This window comes from Phacochoerus africanus, chromosome 7, assembly GCF_016906955.1.
Source record: "Phacochoerus africanus isolate WHEZ1 chromosome 7, ROS_Pafr_v1, whole genome shotgun sequence".
Taxonomy (NCBI): domain Eukaryota; kingdom Metazoa; phylum Chordata; class Mammalia; order Artiodactyla; family Suidae; genus Phacochoerus; species Phacochoerus africanus.
The window spans coordinates 50,341,541-50,367,937 of NC_062550.1; the positions used below are offsets into that span (position 1 = coordinate 50,341,541).

At 39.8% G+C, this 26,397-nt stretch overlaps 1 protein-coding gene across 3 annotated transcripts in view; it reads right to left on the bottom strand.

Annotated features, from left to right (window-relative positions):
- Window positions 1-24,462, bottom strand: part of STK38L (serine/threonine kinase 38 like) — an 84,062-nt gene extending 59,600 nt beyond the window's left edge. For 2 of the 3 annotated variants that reach the window (XM_047787335.1, XM_047787332.1), the window contains exons 1-2: window positions 24,382-24,462; window positions 18,403-18,478 (exon numbers count right to left, since the gene is read on the bottom strand). Coding sequence is in view for 2 of the 3 variants with exons in the window: in XM_047787332.1 (XP_047643288.1) it covers window positions 18,403-18,459 (57 nt within the window). In the remaining variant the exon portion in view is untranslated. Of the gene's footprint in view, window positions 1-14,700; window positions 14,760-18,402; window positions 18,479-24,381 lie in introns of those variants that run through there. The other variant, XM_047787334.1, reaches the window with a different exon arrangement.
- Window positions 24,463-26,397: the final 1,935 nt, after the last annotated feature.

The following is a 26,397-nucleotide window of genomic DNA, read 5'->3' on the forward strand; positions in this document are numbered from 1 at the left end:
CTCTAGCCAAGCTCTAAAATCAGCTGGAGACCTCTGTGGTATTTCTAAAGCCATTTTCCACTGATTTACTCTTCAAATATTTGAATATGGCATATGGGAGACTGAATTAAAGGCCATGAATTTCTTGAATTCTTTCACAGGCCATCATCCACTCACAAAGATACAAAGCTGTCCCAGCTCTGAGGTTTGTTCCTGCCTTAAAAGCACTTGATACAGTGGAGTTTTCTTGTAGCACAGTGGGTTAAGGATCAGATGTTGTCACTGTAGTGGCTCAGCTCGCTGCTATGCTATGGGTTCGACCCCTGGCCTGAGAACTTCCACAGGCCAGAGATTGGCCAAAAAAAAAAAAAAAGTACCTGCACCCATCTACCACACTGCAAATGTGTTTTCCATTCTTTCACATTAAAAAACATTACGGAATTTTGGGTAAATTCTTCTTTTAAAACTAAATGAAGTTATAATTCTCCAGAGACCTAACTATCTTAAGAATCTACTTCTAAGACTGTAACTAGAATCCGTGAGATTTGGTTCCCCCACCCCCTTTTTCAGCTGCAGTCACAGTATACAGAAGTTCCTGGGCCAGGGACTGAATCTGAGCCTCAGCTGTGCCCTATGCCATAGGTCCTTAATCCACTGTGTAAAGCCAGGGATCGAACCCACACCACCCCCAGAGACAACGTCAGACCCTTAAACTGCTGCACCATTGCGGGAACTCCAACTCCCTGAGTTTGAATCCCTGATTCCATTCTTGCTAGCTTTGTGATCTCAGAGAGGTTAATTCATCTGAGCCTTGGTTTTCTCACTGATGAAAGAGATTTTTGTTAGTTACTGCAGGCAATGCATTTAGAACAGTACCTGACACATAAGTGATCAATTTGAAACTAATCTTATCATTATCACTGCTGTCCATCATCACTGTTGTTAACCTGATAACCTGTTAACATGTCCCTTTTGAAATTCTTCCAGTATGTGGAAGAATCTATTAAGAGATAATTAGATCTGTGAACTACTGTTAAACTAAAGAAAATACTACATTAACAGTTTGGTCTGCAAGTAACATATTCCAAAGAACTAAAGTCTTTAACATCATAAAGACTTAACAACTCAACTATAATAACAGTTTAGGATTCATTTGAATTGCTTACGGGCAACTGCTACAGATTTCAGGCAGGCCCCTAAGTTATGAGTATGAAACTTTCAAGATCATGAAGCCAAAAATGTTTTGCCTTCAAAATGATTACAATAAATTTGGAGAGGCAGATGTATTTATAACTAGGCTACAAAATAGAAAGCAAAATTACAGTAATTTGAATCAGAAATTAAATAGGCTACTTTCTCCTGAGGTTGGAAAAAAAAAAAGTAGCAGCAACAAAAAATGGTACTGAAGATCAAAAAGTTATAGGTTATGAAACGTAACATTTGCACCATGAATTTCCCATGCTTATGAATATGTAATTCAAGATTATATAAAACTTAACTTATAAGTATTAAAATACTATGGTAGAAAAAGCCCAATAGCAACAGACAATGAAAAATAAGCCATAAACTTGCTTAAGATTTTTGCAAAACACAAAATCAAAGAACAAAATACAATGGTAATATAGTATGAATAGCTACTCGTAGTTCTTACTATGTATCAAGCACTGTTCTAAATAAGATCCATGTATCTTAAATGTATGAAGAATTCCTAAGAATCAATAAGAAAAACACAGACAACAAAATGGTTAAATGGGCAAAAATCCCAAATAGGAATTTCACAGAAGACACAAATGGTCCATACACATAATGGCAGATGCTCAACTGCAATTCTAATCAGGTAAATGAACATTAAAGCCCTGACGAGTATGAGTACATACCCTAGATATGCAGACAGTGAAAAGGCAGTCAACATCTAGTCTGAGGAAGCAGAACCACAAGCACTCTTATCCACTGCTGGTGAAGGTCTAACCTGATGTAACTGCTCTGGAGCAAAGCTGGATATTACTCAATAAAAATGAACTGCCAATGAGCAAGCAATCCCACTCGTAGGTATACACCATAAAGACACTCCTGTGTATGAGGGACAGGGGGCAGTGCCTAACAATGGTCCACTGGACACTGTTTCCACAGACAAAAAAAAACCAACAACAACAAAAACAAAAACAAAAAAGCACAAAACAAATGACCATCAATAGAAGTGGAATAAAAAAATATTCTGGTATATTCATCTAACTGAAAACCATACAGCAGTGCAAATGAACAAAGTACCACTACATGGATGAATCTCAGAAACATAAAGTAGAAAAAAAAAGACGCAAGTCATAGAAAAATATGCACTGTATGTTTCCATTTATATATAAAGTTCAAAAACAAGCGCCTAGGTGATGAAACTGTAAGTAAAAGCAAGAAAGTGCTTACTATAAAATTAAAGACAGTTTATGGGATATTGGTAAAGTTCTAGTTCTTAATCTCCCTGGAAGGTACTTTGTTGCTCTGTATAGATACATTTTATATTCTAATATGTGACACATTTCAAATTTTTAAAAAACAATTTAACATGTATTCTGTTTAGATGAGTTGTGGGCAAGTCTATATAACGAATCCATCAATGAAAAAATGTATACATTGCAGACTAGAAAAGTAACTGTTTTAAAATAAAACCTTAGGAGTTCCTGCATGGCTCAGCATTAAAGAACAGGACTAGTATCCATGAGGATGCAGGTTCAATCCCTGGCCTTGCTCAGTGGATTAAGGATCTGGCATTGCCGTGAGCTGTAGTTCAGGTCACAGATGCAGCTCAGATCCTGTGTTGCTGGGGCTGTCGTGTAGGCTGGCAGCTGCAGCCCCGATTCGACCTCTAGCCTGGGAACTTCCACTTGCCATGGGTGTGGCCCTAAAAAGACAAAATAAATGAAATGAAATAAAACCTTAAAATCTGCAACAGAAACAAAACCTAAAACTTTAAAATTGAACCAAACTAATACATAAGCAGAAAAACAACACAGTAATGACCTAAAGCATCATCTGTTTCTGTTTTACAAAACTTTTTTTTTCATAAATGTCTAAGGGAAAACAGGTACTAGGAGTGAAATATATTTGAAGACTAATAGGTTAAACAAGTAAATGTCCTAAGGAAAAAAACCAGAATTTGAGGCCAAACTCCCTGATCCTGGACTCTTTTAACATGGTGAATTCTTGTAGGATGTGTGTTACCTATAACATACATTGGGAAACATTTTTTGACAGAGGCCATACTAGAAAGGATATCACCCCCAAGATAGGTGATAGCAGGAGATACTCCACTAGAAGGTACTCAGATGGCTAAGTCTTCAGCAGCTGATCTGTCCAAGCCATATACTGTGGATTGGGATCAAAACCCATAACCAAACATAACCTTTATTAACTAAGGGAACAGTCATTTGATAGGTTGCACAAACATGGAGACAGCTTTACATGATTCCCTTGAGGGTGAAACATGATATAGGTATAAGGTACAACAGAAAAGATCTGGATGGAATACAAAGAAATATTTTTCTATAGCTTTTAGGGACACAGTAGGCTATTCGGTCTAGGTTGAGTTCAATAGAAGCCTCTAGCACAAAAATCTGTTTCAATCAGATCTCTCAGTTAAAAGGCTTTTCTAATTATATTCTCTAGTTTCCTACTAGATTAGAAATTCTGTAATTTCTTACTAAAGTTTTCCCTAGGTACAACAAGTCTGTGAACTGGATCTGCAAATTCTTCATAATGTGCTTTTATCAGTATAGGAAAATAAGATGATAATGCTCTTTCAAAGAAAACATAAGCACTGCACACTTATTTTTAAAACTTCTTTGACTGGACCCACTATCATAAACTTTTGCACACCACTTATTTCCCATAGAAACTAACTTCTGGGTGACAGTGAAATACCCTATTTTTATGGAAAAAGTTATCAGATACAATATCTTTATACCTCAAATATTTAAAATACTGTTTGAAGAGTCAAACATCTGTCTTTTCATAGCAGCATGGGGATTCAAACTGGAAAACCTGGTCCTGCACAGGTTTGCATCAGGTAAAGATGGCAGACTGGCTTCTTCAGAGGGCTTCTGACAGATAGCATCATTACCTGGCAATTTACCACAACTCAGAGCCAATCTATAGTCTCACAGATTCAGAAATATTCTTTTATCAACATCAACAAGGTATCTTCCATCTTTTAGGAGCAAATTAATCAAGTGTCAACAGAAATCAGAATAAAACCTATTAATACAGAATGACAAATGTGACTGTGACAGAAGGAAGAATGCCTGTTTGTGGCCATACATGGCTAATTATTTCATTACAGCCAGATTCCTACTACAGCCAAATCACAATCTGAAGGTTCCTGACTGTGTGTGGAATCAGAATTTAGGAAGTAAGAGGAACTGAGAATTTAATGGTCTTCTTTCATCCTGTCAATGATTTTTTTAATTAGGCAACTATTATGTTCAGGTGTTTCTCCTAGGTCCTAGGGATACCAGAGATCTCTGCTTTCAAAGAACTACATATTTAAGTAACAGTTGAAGAGTATGTATTTCACAAAAGTTTACTATAATATTATTAATAAGAGGGAAAAAATTTTGGAAGCAATCTAAATGATCAAAGATAAAGTTGCAATTAAACAGTGATAAATCCAAATGATGAAAATAAGAATTTTTTTTAAGAATAGAACTTTTAAGCAGTAATTCATGACATGGAAAAATTATGATGAAATGTTAAATGAAAAAAGCTATGAAAGTATATAAAGTTGTATATGATCATATATATGAATATATATCATACATACATATATGTATACATTCCTTGCCTTCTAAATGCATAAGAAAAAGACCAGGAGGAGTTCCTGTCATGGTGCAGTGGTTAATGAATCCAACTAGGAACCATGAGGTTGTGGGTTCGATCCCTGGCCTTGCTCACTGGGTTTAAGGATCCGGCGTTGCTGTGAGCTGTGGTGTAGGTCACAGACGCGGCTCAGATCCCCAGTTGCTGTGGCTGTGGTTTAGGCCAGTGGCTAGAGCTCCAATTAGACCCCTAGCCTAGGAACCTCCATATGCCTCGGGTGCAGCCCTAGAAAAGATGAAAAGAGGGGGCGGGGGGGAAAGCATGAGTTCTAACATCAAATCAACCTGGGGCTGAGTCCCAATGTCACCATTAAAAAAAAAAAAGAAAGAAAGAAAAAGACTAGAAATAAAATCACCAAAGTACCATTAATAGTTATCTTGATACCCTTTTGAATTTTCTAATTTTCTGAAACAGTATTACGTGCCTTTTATCATCAATGGAAAAAAATACTTTTATAGTAATTTCAATCAACACAAATACTAGGAATCTCTTCAGATTCCTCTATAAGAAGGTATCCATGAATGCCAGTCCTTGACTCTGACCTTGAACTCCCAAGAAAAGAAGTCATCCTTCCCCATGTCTTTAAGCAATACTCTATAAGGATGATTAGCCTGAGTAACAACACATCCTCTTAGCTTTTCATCCTACTGGCAGCCTATTTCTCGTTGCCATTTCAACTTAAACACCTTACAGATAACTCACATTTAATTGTTTGAAAGTAAATGTTTGAAAGCATCCCCACCACCAGTGTTCTAATAAACCCATTTCTATCTAAGGCACTAGCCTTTCTCCAAATCAGAAAGCTTGGAAAGCAGCCTTAATTCATCTCTCCCTTTCCCATCTCAAGTTCACTCATAAAATCTATCCAAATCTCTCTTCCATCCATCTCACTTGTCATTCTCATCTCCATCACCATGTTATCCAGGCCTGGGCTGCACCATCAGTGACATTACTGAACCAGCCTCCAACTGAGCTTTCCTGATGCCACTCACTCCCTCTCTAAATCACTGTGCTCTTTAGAATCTGGATGAAGTCATTCCTAGGCTCAAAAACTTTTACAGCCCTCTTCTGTCTTCCACTCCAATCTAAACTTCTTTGCCTGGCTTTTATTAAACCCCATAATTTGGCTCCACCCTGACTACTTAACTTTATTTTCCATTATTCACCAGTCTCGTCCCTCATCAACCAACAGACATGCCATAATCCACCTTACCACCAAGTTCTGGAATATCTAAACATAAAAATGGCCCTTCCCTTCCCCTCTACTTGTATTTTAAAAACCTAATGAAATTGTCCTCCTCTACAAAGTTTTTTTGATTCTTTCCAACCTCATTTATATTTTGGTTTTCTGAACTTGTCGCGTGCGCGCGTGCGTGTGTGTGTGTGTGTGTGTGTGTATACAAGTTTTTCATTCATTCATCTGTCAATGGACACTTAGGTTGCTTCTATGTCTTGGTAAGTGTAAATAATGCTGCTATGAATGTGGCGGTGCAGGTATCTTTTCCAGTTGGTGTTTTTGTTTCCTTTGAATATATTCCCAGAAGTTACTATGTAATTCTGACTCACTGATCAGGTGCACTTTATGCTTAAAATGGAAGAAGATGTAGAAGAAGTCCAGATATTACTTTAACTATGAAAGAAACTGGCCATGCTCTGAGAAGGACAATAGTGAGAATGGTATAGAAGATTATTTGTTGCAGGAGAAAACAAATGGGAAGGGTGTGAGCAACAATGCAGTCTTAGGTGCCTGCAAATGTATAACTAGAATGTGGGTAGTAAATAAAGAAAGAAAACAGACATTTTAAAAATAAGTTAATATGACACCATTAAGCATCACTGAGATTAGATGGGATGGGACTCTGAACTGGGATAGAGCAATGGTGAAAAAGTAGAAGCACAAAGAACTGCTGGCTTGGAATAATTTTTTTTTTAACTTTTTTATTTCTTAAAAATGCTTTTGCTTTTTTTTTTTTTTAGGGCCACATCTTTGGCATATGGAAGTTCCCAGGCTAGGGAATGAATCAGAGCTGCAGCTGCACAGCTCATGGCAACACTGGATCCTTAACCCACTGAAGGAGGCCAGGGATAGAACCTGCATCCTCATGGGTACTAGTTGGGTTTGTAACCTTCTGAGCCACAACAGGAACTGCTGGAATAATTTAGAGATTGAAGCTGACAGAAATAACTGAGCTGAAATGGGGACTTCAACTTTTGAGATATCTGCTAGAATTCTCCCACAGCTAAAATCAAGGCAGCTGATAAATGCCTAGCTTAGCCTTCTGTCTCTCAAGTAGGGAGAGGAACATTCTGGATTACGAATGTAACCACTGGGAAGAAATTAGCTGATTAAATGGAAATGATTATTTAGGAAACCTGAGAACAATTCTGTAGTTGGTTACAATGGCTGGGAATGGGAATGTGGGCCATAATTAGGGAACATAAATTACAAAAAGTTCAGAGACAAATAAATCCTTCCTGAGACTCTACAAGGGAAGCTGCGTCATGTTTTGGGAAGTTCTCAAGAACAGAATTCTTGTCAATATTGATACCTACAACATCTTGGATCTCAAGGGACTTATACTGAGTGGGGAAAAAAAAAAAAAGATGATTTCTAGTAGTGATTCTACTGCGTTGCTCAGCTAAATTATGGAAATGAAAACTAGATAAATGGTTGCCATGGGTTAGGGTTGCTGGGGATGGGGGAGAGGACTGGGTGTGCTACTAGACAGTAGCACAAAAGAGATATCTGTAGTGGTGGAATATGTCTGTATCACAATTGTAGTGGTGCTTACATGAATCTCTATATGATAAAAATGGCACAGTTATACAAGTACATTTTAACAATATCAACTTCCTGATTCTAATACTGTGGTTATGTAGGATATAACCATCTGGAGAAACTAGATGAAGGGTACATGGGAACTCAGTACTATTTTTGTAACTCTCTTAATGATATCTTCCAGATGAGCAAAATTCTTAATTTTAATGTAATCAAATATATCAATCTTTTCCTTTGTAATTCGTGCTTTTTATGTCATTGTAAGTAATTTTTTCTTAATCCAAAATAAAATAATCTAGGGAATCTATTGGTATGAAAAGAGAGAATTCTAGTTAAACTAGCCTTAATTAATCTAACAAATGTTTACTGAGCATCCCCCATGGACCATACTATTCTTTCACCAAGGATACAGGTGACACAAAAATACCTGCCTTCATGGAGCTAACATTCTAGTTGGGAAAAGAATAAAAAGTGCAGGGGCTGCGAGGAGCATTAAAATTTAAATAAGGTCTTCAGGAAAGGTCCCATTGAGAAGAAAAATTGAATGAGGTGAAAAGACTGATTTCAAAATCTGAACTAAGAGGGAAGCATGCAGGCAAGGCCCTGAGGCAGAAGAAACAATATGACAAGAACTGAGGGAGTGAGGAGGAGTGGTAAGAAAAAAGTGTGGAGTTAAGAGGTGCCAGAGGGTGAAGACTTACAGAGACTGTAAGGATTTGGGGTTACCCCTGAATTGTATCCACAAGAATGCACATGCCTGGAGTTCCCGCTGTGGTGCAACAGAAACAAATTCAACTAGTATCCATGAGGATGTGGGTTCAATCCCTGGCCTTGCTCAGTGGGTTGGGGATCTGGGCACTGCCTCGAGCTGAGGCGTAGGTTACAGAGGCAACTCAGATCTTGCATTGCTGTGGCTGTGGTGTCAGCCGGAAGCTGCAGCTCTTATTCAACCCCTAGCCTGAGAACTTCCATATGCTGCGGGTGCGGCCCTAAGAAGAAAAAAAAAAAAAAAAAAAAGGAAGAATTCACATGCCTTAGGCTTTGTTATACTACATGCCTGTGTTGAAATACCTATGTTTTACTAGGTGTTATGAGGAAAACACAAAGCAAGTAGAAAACATGATTACTGTCCTGTAGACAGTGAACATTTTAAACTTGGTTGAAAGAAAATTATAAACTGAAAATGAATTTAAAAGAATAACAAGGGAAGTGTTTTACATCTGTACAGGACTTGCTAAAATAGCAGGTTTAAACTTTTGTTCCTAAAGTTACATCACTAGAAGTATCCAGGAAAGAATGTTCAGAGAAAGAGAGAGAATTAAAGAAAGAAATGTGTCAGAAAAACATGGGACAAAAAGCATACCCCAAAAGTATATCCAAAGACTATTCGCTCTAGTCACAAAGAAAAAAGTACAACTTGAAATGATTTGGTATAGAAATATGGAATTCTGATAAACTGCAAAGGATATAAATGTTAGAAAAAGGGGAAGATTCTGAAAAGACTGGCTGCACAAAGAGCTCCCCAATGAACTGAGGTGTTTTTTTGTTTTTGTTTTTGTTTTGGTCTTTTTAGGGCCACACCCATGGCACATGGAAGTTCCCTGGCTAGGGACTGAATTGGAACTGCAGCTGCTGGCCTACGCCACAGCCACAGCAACAGAGGATCTGAGCCTCATCTTCAACCTCCACCACAGCTCACAGCAATACCGGATCCTTAACCCACTGAGCGAGGCCAGGGATCAAACCCATATTCTCATGGACACTAGTTGGGTTCATTACTGCCGAGCCCTGACAGGAACTCCATGAGCTGAGATTTTGAAAGACACAGATAAAAGACAGGAGGCACACATACACGGACACCTAGGAAAAAAACTCTGGATGATGTCGGGAAGCGAAATGCCCACAGCACGCTGAACTTAAGATAACCATCAAGGGCTACCAAAGGGACTTCTGAATTTGTCTGGAAGCAAAAGTCTGCAAAAGGCCTGGGTAGGCAGGCTAAGGTGAATGGTTCAGTTAATGCATGACAGGAAAAAAAAGAACCACCTCTATTTCTGTTTTGCTTTTTTAAAATCTTCCCACTTGACAGCTCATATATCTCTATTTGACAACATCCCCTATGTTAAAGAGAGCTCTCCATCCAGGGTGCATCTCCCACTCAAGCTTGGCCTCCTTCCTCAGTCTCAACCTCAGAATGATGGCCAGAAGCCTAGCCCTGGGATGAGGAGACCTAAGCCCAAAACACAGAGGCCACAAGAGAGCCGCCCACACACACTGCAGATCTTCTGACTTGGCTAGTTGACCAGTTCACATACCAGGAGCCGTATGTGAACTGTGCTGAGTACAAGTCCTCTTGATGGATTATGAAGACCAGAGAGCTCTGCTGAAAGGCAAGAGACCAGCTGCCCAATCTTTCAAAAATGAGGAAGCAGCATGAGCGTTACAAAAGAACACGGACATTATGAAATACTAACTGTTGTGCTTATAATCCAGTCTGAGGAAAATTCTAGAACAGATCATAAACCAGGTGGTCCTGGAATAGACAAAGATGGGTGATCATCAGAAGTCAGCATGGATTCAGGAGGAACAACTATTACCCAGTAACTTTATTTCTTTTTTTGGCAATCTATGAGGCAAACAATCTTTGAAAGATATTTAACAAGATCGACTGTCCAATTCTTTTTAGGAGGTAAAGGAGAAAGACGAAGAAAAATGGGCTGAGTAATAGACATGTTTATAACTGATTAAGCAACAAAATGTAGAATGCTCATAATTAAGTTCTGTAAGACTCACTGGGCTTAGGCAGTTATGAACCAGATAAAGCTTTTGACAAAACCCTTATCAAAACATGATAAATTCATTTGAATAATAAAAACAATAACAACAACAAAACAAATAAAAAACAAAACATGAGGATGAGTGAAACCTACAGAATAATCAAAGTAGAATAATGGGTCAGAATCCAAACCAATTTTTAGAGAATATTAACCTTAACAAATGAAATTTAATAGGGGAGAAGGTAAAATTTATATTTGGATTCAAAAACAATCAATATATATATAAAGAACAACTGATGATTTTTTATTGATAAAGCTTGACACAAATTAAAACTATGGAATGACTGCCTCCCAGATGTACATGATCTTAATTTAGGGCCAAGTTAACAGATATATATTAAGAATAAGCAAGGTGAATGCTGTTCTCCATGCCGTATTGGTCAGCTCATACCTGGTGAAGTTTTCAACACCTGGTGAAGTTTTCAATAGTCAGCAATGCACTACAATCAGTACAAAGGGACAAAGCAAAACTTCCTCGTATTTTGAAAATTAAGTCACCCTCTGGGAATAATAAGAGCATGAACCAAATGGATTAGAAACTAGCCTTCAACATAACTCATTCCAAGAAAATGTGTAATTGCAAATTATTTGGAACACCCAAATCCAATCACAAGTGAGCAGGGATACGTTCAGTGGGGGGCAGAAGGGGCAGGATTAGAATGTGAATTAAGAAAGATGAAACCTTGCCAATTGTGTTTTCTTAGAGAGAAGACTGAGTTAACAAAAGAGTGTGTCACTAGTCTAGAGGCAGGGGACAACAAGCAAGATTTTGCCTGTGTTCCCCAATACTGTCCAAGGTGGAGACGGCTGCTCACAGCCAGAGCAGTGCTGGGCAGGTGCATCCTTATAAAAAAAGAGGCTATTTTTTTTATAGTTATTCTGGCTCAGTGACACTCCCCATTAAGATGACCCATTCTGACGGCAAGAACTGCTTCCCACATACAGTGAGCTACTGGAGTGACAGTGCGCTGGCCAAGTGATGCAAGTTTCCCTTCTCCTCACAGTTATATTACCAACTGGCATTCTTGTTTCTCTGTTGGTCTCTTGGTCACTTACTAAATGTAAGTAAATTCCATAATCCTAATTACTTCTGGACACACACACACAAATTCACATTTATGGACATGGCAAAATGAGGCCTGTATCTTAAATGTGACAATCTACATCCAGATGCTACATACCTGTGAAGTCCTGCCTCTCTTTATGACAACTGTATTTTATTTAAAATTGAACCACACATTCTAAGAGAGAAAATTAACAAAAAAGAACACATATGGAGGAGAGTAGACAAGAGGGTAAAAACCCTGGAATCCATGACATTGGAACAAATTAAATAAATATGCTTAGCCTGAAACAGAGAAGATAAAAGATAATGATACTGAATATTATTATTACAGTGATACAAAACTATCTCTAATTCTGTGATAAGAACCAGCTAAAAGCTGCATAAGGAAGAATTTTCCAGTTAACACCGTTCCATGCCTGGCACATAGTAAATGTTCACAATGTTAGCTATCATTCTATTTTAAGATATAAAAAATGGGGAGCTCCCATTCTGGCTCAGCGGTTATCCACAAGATACCCATGGTATTCACGAGATTTCAGGTTCGATCCCTGGCCCCGCTCAGTGAGTTAAGGATGTGCCGTTGCTGTGAGCTGGGGTGTAGTCATAGATGTGGCGCGGATCCCGTGTTGCTGTGACTGTGGTGTAGGCTGGCAGCTGTAGCTCCGATTTGACCCCTAGCCTGTGAGCGTCCATATGCCACAGGTGCGGCTCTACAAAACAAACCAAAAAGACATTAAAAATGTCATCAAAGATATGTGCACTAGCTGTTGTGGGAAAGCAAAGGAGGGGTACTTAACCCTGACAAGAGGTGAAAGGTCAAGGGAGGCATCCCTGAAAGTGGAGGTGCCTGAGCAGAGGAAGAAATCACAGGAGTTACCCAGAAAAGAATGGGAAAGAGTGTTCCAGAAAGGAGTGTATAAGACCCAAGGTCAGAGAAAGCTAGAGGTGAAGGGCAGTTGCAGAGGTGAGTAATAATGAAAGACAGGGTTTGAAAAGCAAAGGGCACCACTTCTTCAAGGGGCCCAGATGCACATGGAGGAGGAGATGGAGAACCACTGGAAATTGTAACTATCGGAGGTATACAATGAGATTTACGTTCTAGGAGAACCCTCTGGCAGCCACATGGAAGGAAAATGGATTGCAAGAGGGCAAGACTGGTAGCAGAGAGATGGCTATTTAAGTAATTTGGCTATTTCAGTCTGTATGAAGATACTGTCACTGTAGAAAGAGCAAAGATGGAAAGAACTCAAGAGACAGTAAGGAAGACTTAACAATTAACTGAATGTGAGTAACAAACAAGAGGAGGAGTCAAGGGTGATTACCAGGTTTGCGGCTTGGGCAGCCAAACAGTAATGCCATGCATTGGAGGAGGTAAGGAACATGAGAAAGATTCTAGGAAAGAAGATATGGTCAGCTCTGGGCAAGTTGAATCCGAGTTACCTGTGGAACATGTCCAGGGCGTGACATCTAGGAAAGAGATGGACAACAGAGTCTCAAGCTCAGGGGAGAAGTCTGACTTGGAAGACAAAATCACGGGGTAGTTTCTGGAGAAAACAGGGCATGGGAGATCATCCAGACCAGAGTGCGTGGAGTTAGAAGAGGACTGGAAACTAGATCCATAACTTATTTTCTCAGATTATAGTGCTTTGACTCGGATCAAGTTTCATTTGGTTAAATAGGCTACTGGAGCATTAAAGCTCATCTCAGCCTAATGGCCTCCTTGTTTATTTACTTTAGCACTAGAAACACAGTAGGTGGGATATTATCCTTTTCATCTATTTGCAAGGTAATTCAGCAATTGTCCACTTAATATAGAAATGCACAGTGATGTTGGTACAACTGTTGCATGTCCCAGAACAACCCAGATAAGCCATGTATGTACACAACAAAAACCCATACCCAATGAAAGCAGGACAAAAACACATGCAACTAAGTAAATGCATAACTATGGAGCATTTCAATAAAGTCACATTATTCATAATTTTTTACAAAATGACGAGGATTGAAGACAAGGCCAGAGAACACCAACCACTCAAGAGAATGAGAGTCAGCTATCTTGTAATCTGTGAAGTTCCTTGTCTTTAAAGAAAGGAACTAAAATATTCAGGCAAAGACTAAACACCCACTTATTAGGGATTAGAGAGAATTCACAGCAGAGAACTAGATTACTTGACCTCTACAGGACCTTTCAACTCTGAGAATGAGTCAAAGACTTTAATTCGATCCAGTATTTCCTACAGTCTGAGAAAAGTTTTTATTACCATTATAGAAAAATTAAACTTATACCTATTTTTATTCTTTGGCTTTGTTTGTCCAATGATGAAAAACATTTTGAAGAAGTAACGTTTCTGGTCGGAACATTTTCAGAAAGGGAAAGAGTTTACCTAGGCAGGACAACACATGCTCAGGATCTCATTTCTTGTCCTATCTTCCCCTCTGTGGGTCCAGTTATATGGTTAGTACTGGAATGCAGTTTTACCCAAACACATGTGCCTACTTATTCTTCCCTGCCCTTTCTGTCACCTTCTGCCTAACTGGGACAATGCATAATCTATGTTTTAAGTCTCAAAATGCTTTACGACATTTCAGAAATGTAACTACAATTTTCGCTAATAATTAAAGTGTGTTGGTTTCTGTTTCCCTTTCCGCTCAGTTCTGAAAACAGAAAGATGCGGGTATATAAACATGTTTTTTCAACTAAACCCATAAATATTTGACTAAAACAAATGGTCATTTTGGGCATAACAATACTCCCAGGGTATTTTTAGACAGAACTACTGGCAGCTCAACTTAATCTTCAAATATGGCATTGGTCCCACCAGGTGGCACCCGGAACAGGGCTTAAAGGTATTTGACCTCCTTTAACCATATGCGCCTTTCTCCTGTCTCCAGCCTTAGCCCCTCTGCAAGCTTTCTTTTCTTCTCCTGCTCTTGTCGTTCAATTTCCTCCTGGTAGTGCCCATAAACTTTTATCACCACTGCTGATACAGGCCCTCCCCGCAGCCCCCACCTAGAAATACAATGGATATAACCTAATTGGAGTCTACAGTGAACTATTTGGTTGTCCTCAGAAAACTGCTTAACTATATTCTGTGTCAGTGGCCCAATCCATGGGACAGAAAACAGCAAATGGCTGCAGAAAGGAAACCTTTGTGCAAAGAAATCCTGAGTACCTTTTAGCCTTAGCAGTCCACTGGAGAGGTTCAGAATCATGAGGTGCAGATGCAGGTTTCTAAATGACCAAAAAAGATGGAATTGGGGCAAATGTGAGGCAATGTATGACATCATTTGAAGTTTAGAGTCATGCCATGTTATTAAAATGAGCATTAGAGTAGTGAAGATGGAAAAAAAAAAAATCAAGGTTAGATCCAGAATAAATGGACTTCAGCACTAGATATTACAATTCTGGGAAATTTTTAGGGGTGCCATAAAACTTTATGAGAAAGGTAAATAATTATGTTCCTGCCACATCCCTCAAGGCAAGTGCCCGTGGAGCTATGTTCTGATGCTGCATTTGCATTATTCCACAACCCTACCTGCTCTGGGCAGTGATCAAAGACAAGGTTTTCAGTGGATTTCTCTCTTTCTCTCTGGCTAATGATATCACCAACTTTTTTGTTTAGATTCACAAAATGGAAGCAAGGGACAATTTATTATCACTGGCAGCATACTTGCAGGCTGACTGGGAAACACAGCCCAGGTGCTTCCACAAGGCTGTAAGAGGCAATGAAAATACTTCTTTACCAAAGTTCAGGGTGCTAAAGCTGAATAAAATAAATATGAAAAAACATGGCAAATAAAAGTTATCTTCTTAGCACAAGTTCATTTATCTTAGCCAGCCTCCTGTCCCAACACTAAAATACAGATCCTTGTGGCTTCCTAAATAGTCTCTGAGGTTCTCTGCTCTGAGGTCTTCCTGCTGCTTACTGGCCTGAAAAACTCTTACTCACCCTTCAAGTCTCAGCTCAAACACTTACCACCTCCCTGGAAAGCATCTCTGAGTCTCCCAAACAGGTGTTCCTTTTCCTTAGGTGCTTCCCTGAGTGCTCCTTCATTAGAGGAGCTATGCGGAATGATTTCTAAGGCTCTAAGTAGCTCTGTGGTTACCTGCCTGCTTTGTGAGGGTACACCAGGTCTTCCCATCACTGCCTCTCCAGGTACATGCCGTGTATACATAGGTAACTCCCAGAGTCAAAGAACTCCCTAGTCTCAACAGGAAGGGGCAACACTCATTCACCCAAGTCTCTCCTTTCCAGGCCCACTTGGTTTAAGATCCTCATTACCTATCTCCTAGAGCATTTAAATCAGCCTTTTCATTGGTCTTCCCATTTCTGGCCCCTCTTCCCTTGAATCCATTTCATACTGCCACTGTAATCTTAATAAAGCACAACTTTATTTAAATGTACCAGGTTGAGCAGTTGATGAAGCAGAGGATGAAAAGCTGAAAAACACCTATTCTCCAAGCCCAATGGGCTCCAATCCAATAGGGCACAGAATGAAGTAAGTAATTAACATGTAATTTATCAGGTGTTACAGAGACATTTCCAACTCATACTAATCCCTCTGCCTGGCATGTCCTTCACTCATAAATGGTCAATTCATATTTTACTTAATATAGGAAGCCAGCCATAAGCAATCTCTCCTTCCTCTGCTCCCACAGTGCCTTGTTACTTGCTTATCACTTCTCTGCTTGAATTACTGTTATTTGTACCTATGTGTTACAACTCTTACTAAACAGAACCTTTCTAAATGGAAAGGCAGGACATTTTATTTGTCTCTATCTTGCCAATATAGTACCTAATATAATACCTAGGATAGTGCCCAGAAAATAGTTGACAAATGCTGCACTGTGATGATTAACCTCACGGAAATAGTATGAGTCTGCGATTCCCTTAGGATTTGCCAGTATTAAGAATATCAGTGGGTCAAATATATACAATTTGGGACTGAAATTTTTCCATTCTAGCCACAAAAATAGAAAGTCTATTTTATTTGGCGAAGATAATAGTGGACATATGGAGAATATCCTCAACCAGATTTGAAAGATGTGCCCAAATGAAACAGCTCACTATTGTAAAAACACAACAAAAGGCAACTCCCCAGTGTTGAAAACCAGACAACCAGCCTCTGCTGACAAATACAGAAAAATTATGAAGGGCAAACATGGTTTCCACGGGTTGGTGGCGGGGGGGGGGAGGACAGCAAGTCAACGGGCAAATGCTTAACAACAAAGAATGTTCACAGCTCTGTAGTAACTAAATTTAATAAAACAAGATACAGGCACAAGATGATATTTCAAAAGTGGATCATAAGATTAGCTTGCTGGTCTCTTAAATAATACAACTTTCTAGAGGTGAATACTTGCAGCAGCTTATCCATCCTTTAAAGTATACATCCAATTTCCTTCAACAATGCTACCGTAAGATACCTTAACAAGCCCTTGCTAGAATCCTCGATTCTTCAATTTCACTCCTGAAATAGATCTGTCCTCCCTCCATCCCATTCCTTCAGCGTAATTATTTTAGTTAAACACAATAGTTGTGTGCAGATCAAGTAGATAGCAACTTGACAACCATGCACCTCAATTACAGGAATTGAGGGCTTGAGACAGTTTATGGTTTAAAATGCAGAACTAGGAGTTCCCGTCGTGGTGCAGTGGTTAACGAATCCGACTGGGTTGCGGGTTTGATCCCTGGCCTTGCTCAGTGGGTTAAAGGATCCGGCGTTGCTGTGAGCTGTGGTGTAGGTAGAAGACACGGCTCAGATCCCAGGTTGCTGTGGCTGCGGTGTAGGCCAGCAGCTACAGCTCCGATTAAACCCCTAGCCTGGGAATCTCCATATGCCTCAGGAATCGCCCTAGAAAAGGCAAAAAGACAAAAAAATAAAAAAACAAAATAAATAAGATGCAGAACTAAAATTCCAGCGTTTTGATTTTGACCTAAAAGGAAGCTCAAAGCTTTAACACCTTTTAAGAAAACGCTATGCTGCAGTGATATTTATCTGCTCTTAATTGGCTTGAATGAAGTCAAAATATTTGATTTCATCATTTCCTTCAGGCTCAAAACTGCTGAAGGCAAGAACTGTTTCATCAACTACGTTTGCATAATCCTTAACAAACTTCAGGGAGCAGCTTTTGAAGACCCGAATTTAAGTTTGCTTTGAGAAGGAAGTGAGAAAATGTGTAAAAACTCTTTATAAAACTCTAAAACACACCCCAAATATAAGGTGCGTCTAGTATTCTACAGTAAGCCCTCTCCAAGAGCAAGTCGCCCTCTATAGGAAATCTGAAGAGAGCTGAAGTGTTTCTGTATACTTTTTCCACGAGAATTTATATTCTACATCAAAACTGTAAATAACTCCTAAAAAAGGAGGGAGAAGAAGGAAGAAAGAAAATTCAGGTGGGGATAGAAGAAGGGGGTAAATTAAATAGCAAAAGAGAAGTCTTTGTAATAAAGCAATGCCAGAGAAGCAAACCTGGATCTTAGAGATCAGTTTCTAACTCCGCCCCTTCAGTATCTACTCCAGTGGCCCTGCTCTTCACCTTCCTAGGCACCAGTTCCCTCATTTCTAAGTATCGATAGTAACTCTGGGGTTGCTGTGGGGATTAAATGAGATGATATTTATATAAGGTACTTGGCACTACATCTGGTACACAGTAAGGGTTAGGTAAATGATGATGGATGGCTGTTGATAAAATTATTATTAAACCTGCTCCCTGACTGGTGACATTCAGGAAGAAAATGGAGCCAAGAACATGTCAGTTGGGAGGATGATATACAGAAGGCTGCATTTTTTTGTGACACTGTTAGGAGACAAAGTTTAAGAAGTACAGATTATACAAAGCATTTCCCATATTAAACACACAAGTTACTTACTGTGTCTCCAGGACCGCTGAAGAATCTAGAGAAGTGTAGCCACAATCTCCAAGTCATAAAAGCAGAAGAGCAATGACTATATGGAAAATGGGACCAAAAAAAATAAATAAATAAAAGCATTTATTGATGTGTACAGAGTTTCTCTGATTCCAAACTTTCAAATTCCTTAAAAAAAAATCTTTCCAGTTTCTAAATTTTCGGAGACAGGATGAAAGCGAAGCTCTATAACAGAGACACAGCAACTCTCCTTGCCCAAAATAGATGGTATTAACAATCATGCATAGTTATTTAAGTTTCTGCCATCTTGTTCTTTATTCAGGGGAAGTGGTTGTACCTGTGGTTGAGTCTGAGGTGTTAACCATTATTAACTCTAACATATTCAGTAATAAGCAAAAGCAGTAAGAGTTTTCCAAAATTAGGAAGAAGAGGAATAGAATTCCCTCCTGAATCAGATGGAGAGATAGCAAATAATTGTAAAAGATGAAAAAACAATGGATGCTGCCCATGCATGTGGGTTCAGAGACTTATACACTAATAGGTGAAAAGTCTGTACTGGTGGGATCAATAAGAATCAGCAAAAGACAAGGAAAATAGGAAACCTTCTCTATGTTTGGACTGAGACTCAACACCGATTTGGGTTGTCAACTGGTCTACTGTTAATTTAGGGAAAGACAAGGAGCTTGTTTAAGAATTTAAAAGCTGAGCATAATATAAGTGGTACTATTGTAAGCCACAAATTGCCAAAGTTCAAGGCTTTTTGAATTTACACAACATCAATGTGAGTGTCAGCTCACTCTCTGACCTATAACTGCTAAGGTCTTAGGGAGGCTATGTGTCTCAATGGATTGTCAATGGAGGCAAAATAAGCCTATGATGGAAAATGATGCCCCCAAATTTCTCTCAGCAAGGAGATAAGAGTATGTCTGGTTTTCCTTTGAGTTTGCCCAACACACACTCATTTTTACTGAGAATAACCTTTCAAAACAAGACCTAAACTTACAGGAATGTGTAACTTTTTTATAATGAAGCATGGCATAGTGGACTTAAAAGCATCTCCGTGAAATTATGGGTTGAAGATTCTTCAAGATTTTGTCAATCAAAGAGTGGTAAATGGAAATGATATGCCATCACTACTAATTTAAGTTGTGTGGGAAAAAATGTTTTTAATTTGTTCTGCCATTTTTGTCTTATAGTAATAATATAAATACATGGCTTTAAATCCTGGCTTTCATTCTGCTACTTTTCCCAATAAGTTTTGGGTTTTTTTGTTGTTTTTGTCTTTTTGCCTTTTCTAGGGCCACTCCCACAGCATATGGAGGTTCCCAGGTTAGGGGTCTAAGCGGAGCTGTAGCCGCCGGCCTACACCACAGCCACAGCAACGCGGGATCCAAGCTGTGTCTACAACCTACACCACAGCTCATGGCAATGCAGGATCCTTAACCCACTGATTAAGGCCAGGGATCGAACCCTCAATCTCATGGTTCCTAGTTGGATTCATTAACCACTGAGCCACGACGGGAACTCCTACTTTTCCCGATAGGTTTTAAGCTCATCAAGGTCTTCTACAACCTACCCTACTCACATAAGGAGAGAACACTTATTATATTCATTCACAGAGACTGTGCCTCTAGAGCTCTATTTAAAACTATGATTAAAGTCTACCAGGGCACTGACAAAGGGCTACATCTTGCTAAACAGGTAAAGGACAGGTAGTACCCCATCACTGCCTAGACATACTCCCCCCCGCAACCTTCAAACCCAATTAAATGTACTGAGATTTCCATGCTTAGATAAACAATAATAAATGTGAACCATTCCTGAAACTTCGTAAATAAAATCAGTTGGGCCATTTGTTCAACAAAGAAGCATTGATAGAGTAGGCCTATATTGGGCCCAGGGTATTTCCACAGCACCTGTTACTTCACAACCCCAAAGAGCTCTCGGAGTTGCCCTAACAAAAAGTATCTGTGATTGAACTCCCATTTAATACATGTACAACACTCTATTTGAAACACTGATTCCAGACATTATAAATCTAGCTGTTTGTGGAAATAAAAGCTAAAGGGCCTGAGACTGACATTCAATCATTAACTAAATTCTGAGTTCACAAAATTCAATCCAAAAAATGCCCAGTGCCCTGTGGTTTGAAGGAAATTACAAGCCAAAATATACAATGATTCAAACATTCCATTAGGTAAAGGAGTTGATTAATACAGATAGAATTTCTCACTTCTAAATTCTTATGGGTATTGCTATTAGTTAATAAGTCAAATTCATCAAAAGTCCCACTCAATGGTTACATTTAATTTGCACCAAGACCAACTTCCGAAAATGGATTAAATATCTAGCATACCAAAAATAACCTATTTAACCTGGGTTTTCATTATTTTGGAGCTCTTTCTGGAAACAGATCCCTATATTTAGGTGCCAAAGGAATGCATTTTCCTGAATCAAGTCTTTGAGACTACAGACCTGAGAAAGACCATCAAAAGTGGGAGAGAATGGAGTTCCCATCGTGGCTCAGCAGCTAGCGAACCCGACTAGCATACATAGTTTGATCCCTGGCTTCGCTTAGTGGGTTAAGGATCCAGAACTGACGTGAGCTGTGGTATAGGTCACAGACACGGCTCAAATCTGGCATTGCTGTGGCTCTGGTGTAGGCCAGTGGCTACAGCTCCGATTGGACCCCTAGCCTGGGAACCTCCATATGCCTCCCATGTGGCCCTAAAAAGACAAAAAGACAAAAAAAAAAAAAAGGTGGGAGAGAAAATAAGGAGAGTGGTTAAGGGCAGGAATATAAGTCAGAATCCTATGTGGGAATCTTTGTTTTACTGTTTTCTAGGTAACTCAGTTATCCGGTCTGCAAATTGGGAATAAAAACACCCTACTCCATATGGTTGTTATAAGGATTAAATTCAGGTAGATTATTACTCTAAGGGTTTGTAAACAGTATTATAAAAAGTGTTTGCTTATGATGATTATCATATGACTAGATCATCCAAATCTTCTACACAAAAGCCTTTTCCTATTGAAAGCCTGTCTCAATTGGTCTAGTAGAAAGTAACCCATCACTCCTCGGCTCCTCCACAAAATGCACTGTGATTATAGTTAATCGGGTGTATTTCCTTCCCATTAGGTTATACTTCCTTGAAGATAAGAGAGCACAGCTAATCTGAGTATACAGGGCAGTAAATCCCATTCACTGCTACCCTTCAGTTCCCTCTCTCTAAAAGTTCTGAACCATAACACCATGTCAATTAGCAAACCTTTACCTGGAGACAGAATTTTTTTTTTTGCCTTTTGGAGCCACACTCACAGCATATGGAGGTTCTCAGGAAATGAGTCTAATCAGAGCTACAGCTGCTGGCCTATGCCACAGCCACAGTAATGCAGTACCTGAGCCTTGTCTGTGACCTACACCATAGCTCACAGCACCACCAGATCCTTAACCCACTGAGCAAAGGCAGGGATCAAACCCACAACCTCATGGTTACTAGTCAGATTCGTTTCCGCTGTGCCACAACAGGAACTCCCTGGAGACAGAAATTTTATTTTATCAGCACACTTAAGTACAGGGCATACATTGCTAAATAGTCTCAAGACTTAAACAAAAATTGGGGGATGGGGAGGGAGGAAAAGGATTCACTTAATATCTTTTAACTATTGACCAAGGTTATCTTACATTAATTTTTAAAATTTTCTTATGCTTTAAAGCATATGCTTTTATAAGCTGACTCATTATTTCATTCAAAAAGTCTATGGTGCTTTTAATATAAAAATACAGCAGCATAATCTCTGCATATGTCAAGTTTACCTAATCATAACTTGCCCATCTGCTGATTTTAATGTAATCTTGGGGGTGCTGGAGGACAATATGCTAGATTGATTCACTCTCCACTGTTTATGTAAAATAAAATGATTTTAACATTACATTGAGATGCAGATCTCTCTGGCTTTGATTTGCACCCTCTTTTCTCTCTCAAAAGAGTGCCACACACATGCAAAAAAGCTTCCGACTTTTACAAGATCACTGGAAAACACCTTCCAAAGAGTTATCCAATTTTGCTAACATAATGATCTTGCCCTTACTTTGAGGGGACAGAACTTTTCTGAAAACAAATGGCTGAGTTGAGTCCACGGCTTTGTCACCATTTTCTACAAAGCACAATTCTTCCTTTGTTTTTATAGTGTCCTACCTTTTGAAATTAATTTTTTCGGCATAAAAATGGCTGAGAACACCTTTTTATTTGCTCAGTGGTCTCTATCCTTTGATTTACTCTGAAACAAACTCAAAATCAAAAGACTAAAAGAAGAATGGCACTCATTTAATGTGGTTTTTCTAAGTCTAATTTTTTTCATTCCCCATGGCAGGGTGCTTTAAAGGATTTCAAAAACTACACCCAATTTACTTCTCATTCTAAATATATCCCAACCAAATGGGAAATATTATCAGCCATCTTAACGAGGAGAACACCACAAAGCTAAGCCAGATCAAACTAAAAAAAAAAAATTATCCATTGTACTTCCTTTGAGATCAGGATATTTTTACACAAAATTACTTTAATGAACCTTTGCAATGGGCAAATATCATCATACTTTAACGTTCTATTTTGGACTAATTTCTCTTCCATCAAATAGTCACAAGAGTGGCTAATTCACATACAATACCTTCCAGCTACAATAAACTTAATTGTTTTATATATCCTGAGGCAATACAAAGAAAGGCCAAACACAAAGAGGTTGCCAGTATCTATATGCATTTACGATTGAGACAAAGAACTTTGAAAAACCTTCCCTCCGTAAGGAAACTGAGCTTAAACAACAATAGACCCTGCCTCAAAGTAGGGAGACCTAACAAGCTTAAGCCCCCACCCCACTCATAGCCCCCAAAAGACAAGGTCTCTCTCCCATCTTACAGCTAGGAGACATAAAGTACAACGCTTAAAATTTGTTTCCTCAGATTTTAGTAGTTAGTAATAAAGCTATTACTCCGGCCACCTTTCCCGAGCAACTGGCTTCTATCAAAACTTATCACAAGTTGCATGAAATAGACAAGAGCTTTAGTTCTGCATTTTATCAAGTGAGGAACGGCAGCATCACCCTTTGGACATCCACTACTTCCAGCACCACCAGCTCTCCCGCCCCCCTCCTATTTCTTTTTATACTTTTCTTCCAAACTGAGGACCAGAAAAGCGGCCCCACAAAAGTAGCAACAGTAAACGGGAGGCCACCGCTTTTGAAAATAAACTTTTGTTCTTTTGCTATCAACCTGGCAACTTTTTAAAGGTGAAATGTCTCCTACTCAATCGGGTAGAGTCTTTCCTCTTCTCATACCAAACAAGCACTCGTTTGTCCCCGATAGCAAAGGTGAAAAAAAGGGTTGGGAGAAAACGATATTGAAAAGAAGGGTCTAGGGTTCCAGTGGCAGATTCCGAGACCGGTTTTGAACACTGTGGCTTCTGGGAGCTGGGCGGCTTTACAGTGTCTGAGAAATGTTTAGCAATCTGACGCATCAGTTTTTAGGAATGGTACACAAACAGCCCCCACAATCTAAGAGCTATGCCCAGAATCCTTCCCCTCAGTGGCACCAGCTGGAGGGCATGGGACGGGAAAGCTGGGGATACAGGAGAGGATCCGCGACATTTGTTATTGTTTACGAAGCCCAGGCAGGGACGGGGAGCAGGGTGCTCGGGGGCAGAGGCGTGGAAGGGGAAAGGAGCAGGGAAGGACAAAGATTCCTCCCTGGGATCAAGGCCACCTCTCCGGACACCTGGGGCCAGTAGCACTCCAGGGAACAAGAGGGCCAAGGCCGTCGCTGGAGCTTCACCGGAGGCATTTCCAGCCGCGAAATGAGCCCGTCTTTCCCTGGACACCCAAAGACACATAAAATCTCCAGCTCCGCTCACAGAGTTGGGGCTGGCACAGCGAGACGAGCCCCCCAGCGCCTGCCGCCTCAAAGCGCCGCATCCCCACACTCACCTGCCTCCGGTCGCGCCCGCGGCCGGCTCAGCCTCCGCACGGACCGCAACCGGCCCGGCGCCGTCCGCTCCCTGCTGCCCGCTCCGCCCTCGCCCCGCCCCCAGGAGGTGGGACCCGCCGCCGCTGCCGCGCCGGAATCTCGGGGTGGCCTCCTTGAACTCTCGCGAGCCCTCCCTGCTCGGCTTCTTGGTGGCTGGGCCGGTCCGAATCGGTCCTGACGTCATACGCACCACAGCCGGAAGTAGCCTTCTGTCGTCAACACCGCCCCCCGCCCCACCCCACCCACCTGCGCCTGGCGGTGGAGTTGTTTGAATGGTCACCTCTTCCTCTCATCAGCCTCATCTCACTTCCCTCTACTCTGCCCAAAGCTAGTTCAGGCCACTCTTGGGAGTGGCCCTGTGTGTTGCTACATTAGTCACGTATTCTAAATGTCAACAGTTTTTCTTGATGCTTCACTTTGCAATGCGAATGATAGAGATGGAAAGTGGCTTAGAGATAATTTTAGTGATTTGGGGAAACATTTTGCAGAGTAGGACAATGTGGTCAACAAAACTGGATTGGCTGATCAAGCTGCCTAGTTAGTAGCTGTGAGATCTAGAAGCCACTCAGGTTTCTTGACCCTTTTCCATTTCACCATGACTCTAACAACTTGAGAGAGATTCGCATTTGGAAAAGCTACCAAAAAACTCTGTGACATACATGAAAAACTTGCTTGAGTTATCTTGCTTGGGGAAAATCTAAAATAACTGACAATACTGGGTTGCTTATTTAGGATAAGAAAACTATGAGAAAAATCACCATCCTGTAGTGTGCCTCAGAAAAGATGTTTGGGAGGATGATGCATTTGAGCTTAGGGAGAAAACTTACTGGACAAGCCAATGAAGAGACTCATTCCTAATTATCATTGAAAAATTTATCTTCTATCTCAATATTAGAGATTTTATAAAATACCATTAACTTTTAGACTGTTAAGACAATATGCAAAGCTGGCATTGTGCTTGCAGAAAATATAATTCAGAGATGCCAACCATTATCTTTAGTTTTGATGAGGGTAGGCAACGCACGTGAAAGACTTAGAGAAGAATCATAATATTATTTCTTTTTTTTTACACTCTGCTTTCTCATATATACCTTGATAGTGGAAAAAGCACTATGTTGTCTGGTAATTAGTGTGTTCTTGAAGAAATCAGTTCTTCCTACATCATATGGTCATTTTAAGACACAAATGACAGTTGACATACGTGAAAATAAGAGGTTTAATTATAATCAAACATGCTTGACAGATGCCTGCACCCCATTCTCCCTCTAGTGCATACATACTAATTCAAGTGTGGTAGGATTGAAAACAGTTTATGGAGTATTCTATAGCAAGTTTATATTTTCAAATATGCCATAATATTTTCATAGCACTAGAGGAATGTGTAGGGTATTAGACTAGGGTAATGTGGGGCAGGGTACATCTTCAACTTCCAATTTCTAAATTGAGGCCATTCCAAACAAATTCCCCCAGGTTGTTGAAGGTGCCTGACCTGAATCAAATTAGAGCTAAGTGCCCTTTTGGAAGTTTGGTGAAATCTATAGGCCCTTTTGCAGAATAGTGTTTTTAAATGCATAAAAGAAACTACCTAGGGCTATAAAGGAAATTGCTTATATTAATATACAATTATTAAAATACCAAAAAATGAGTTTTTGTTATAGCTCTGTTGTAGGCAGCTCTTAAGATGACTCCCAGTAATCCTTACCTTCCAATATTTCCATCTTGCACAAACCGCTCCTGAGTGTGGGGTAAACCTAGTGATTTGGTTTTGAAAAAGAGAATACAGCAAAAATGAAGGGATGTAACTTCCATATTAGGTTACAAAAGACTCTTGCTTCCATCTTGTTCATCCTCTCTTGCTCTATTTCTTACATACTCTGATGGAAACCAGCTGTCATGCTGTCCCCTGTCTCATGGAGAGGCCCATGTGGCAAAGAACAAAGCAAGGTCTTCAAGGAATTGAGGCACTCAGTCCAACA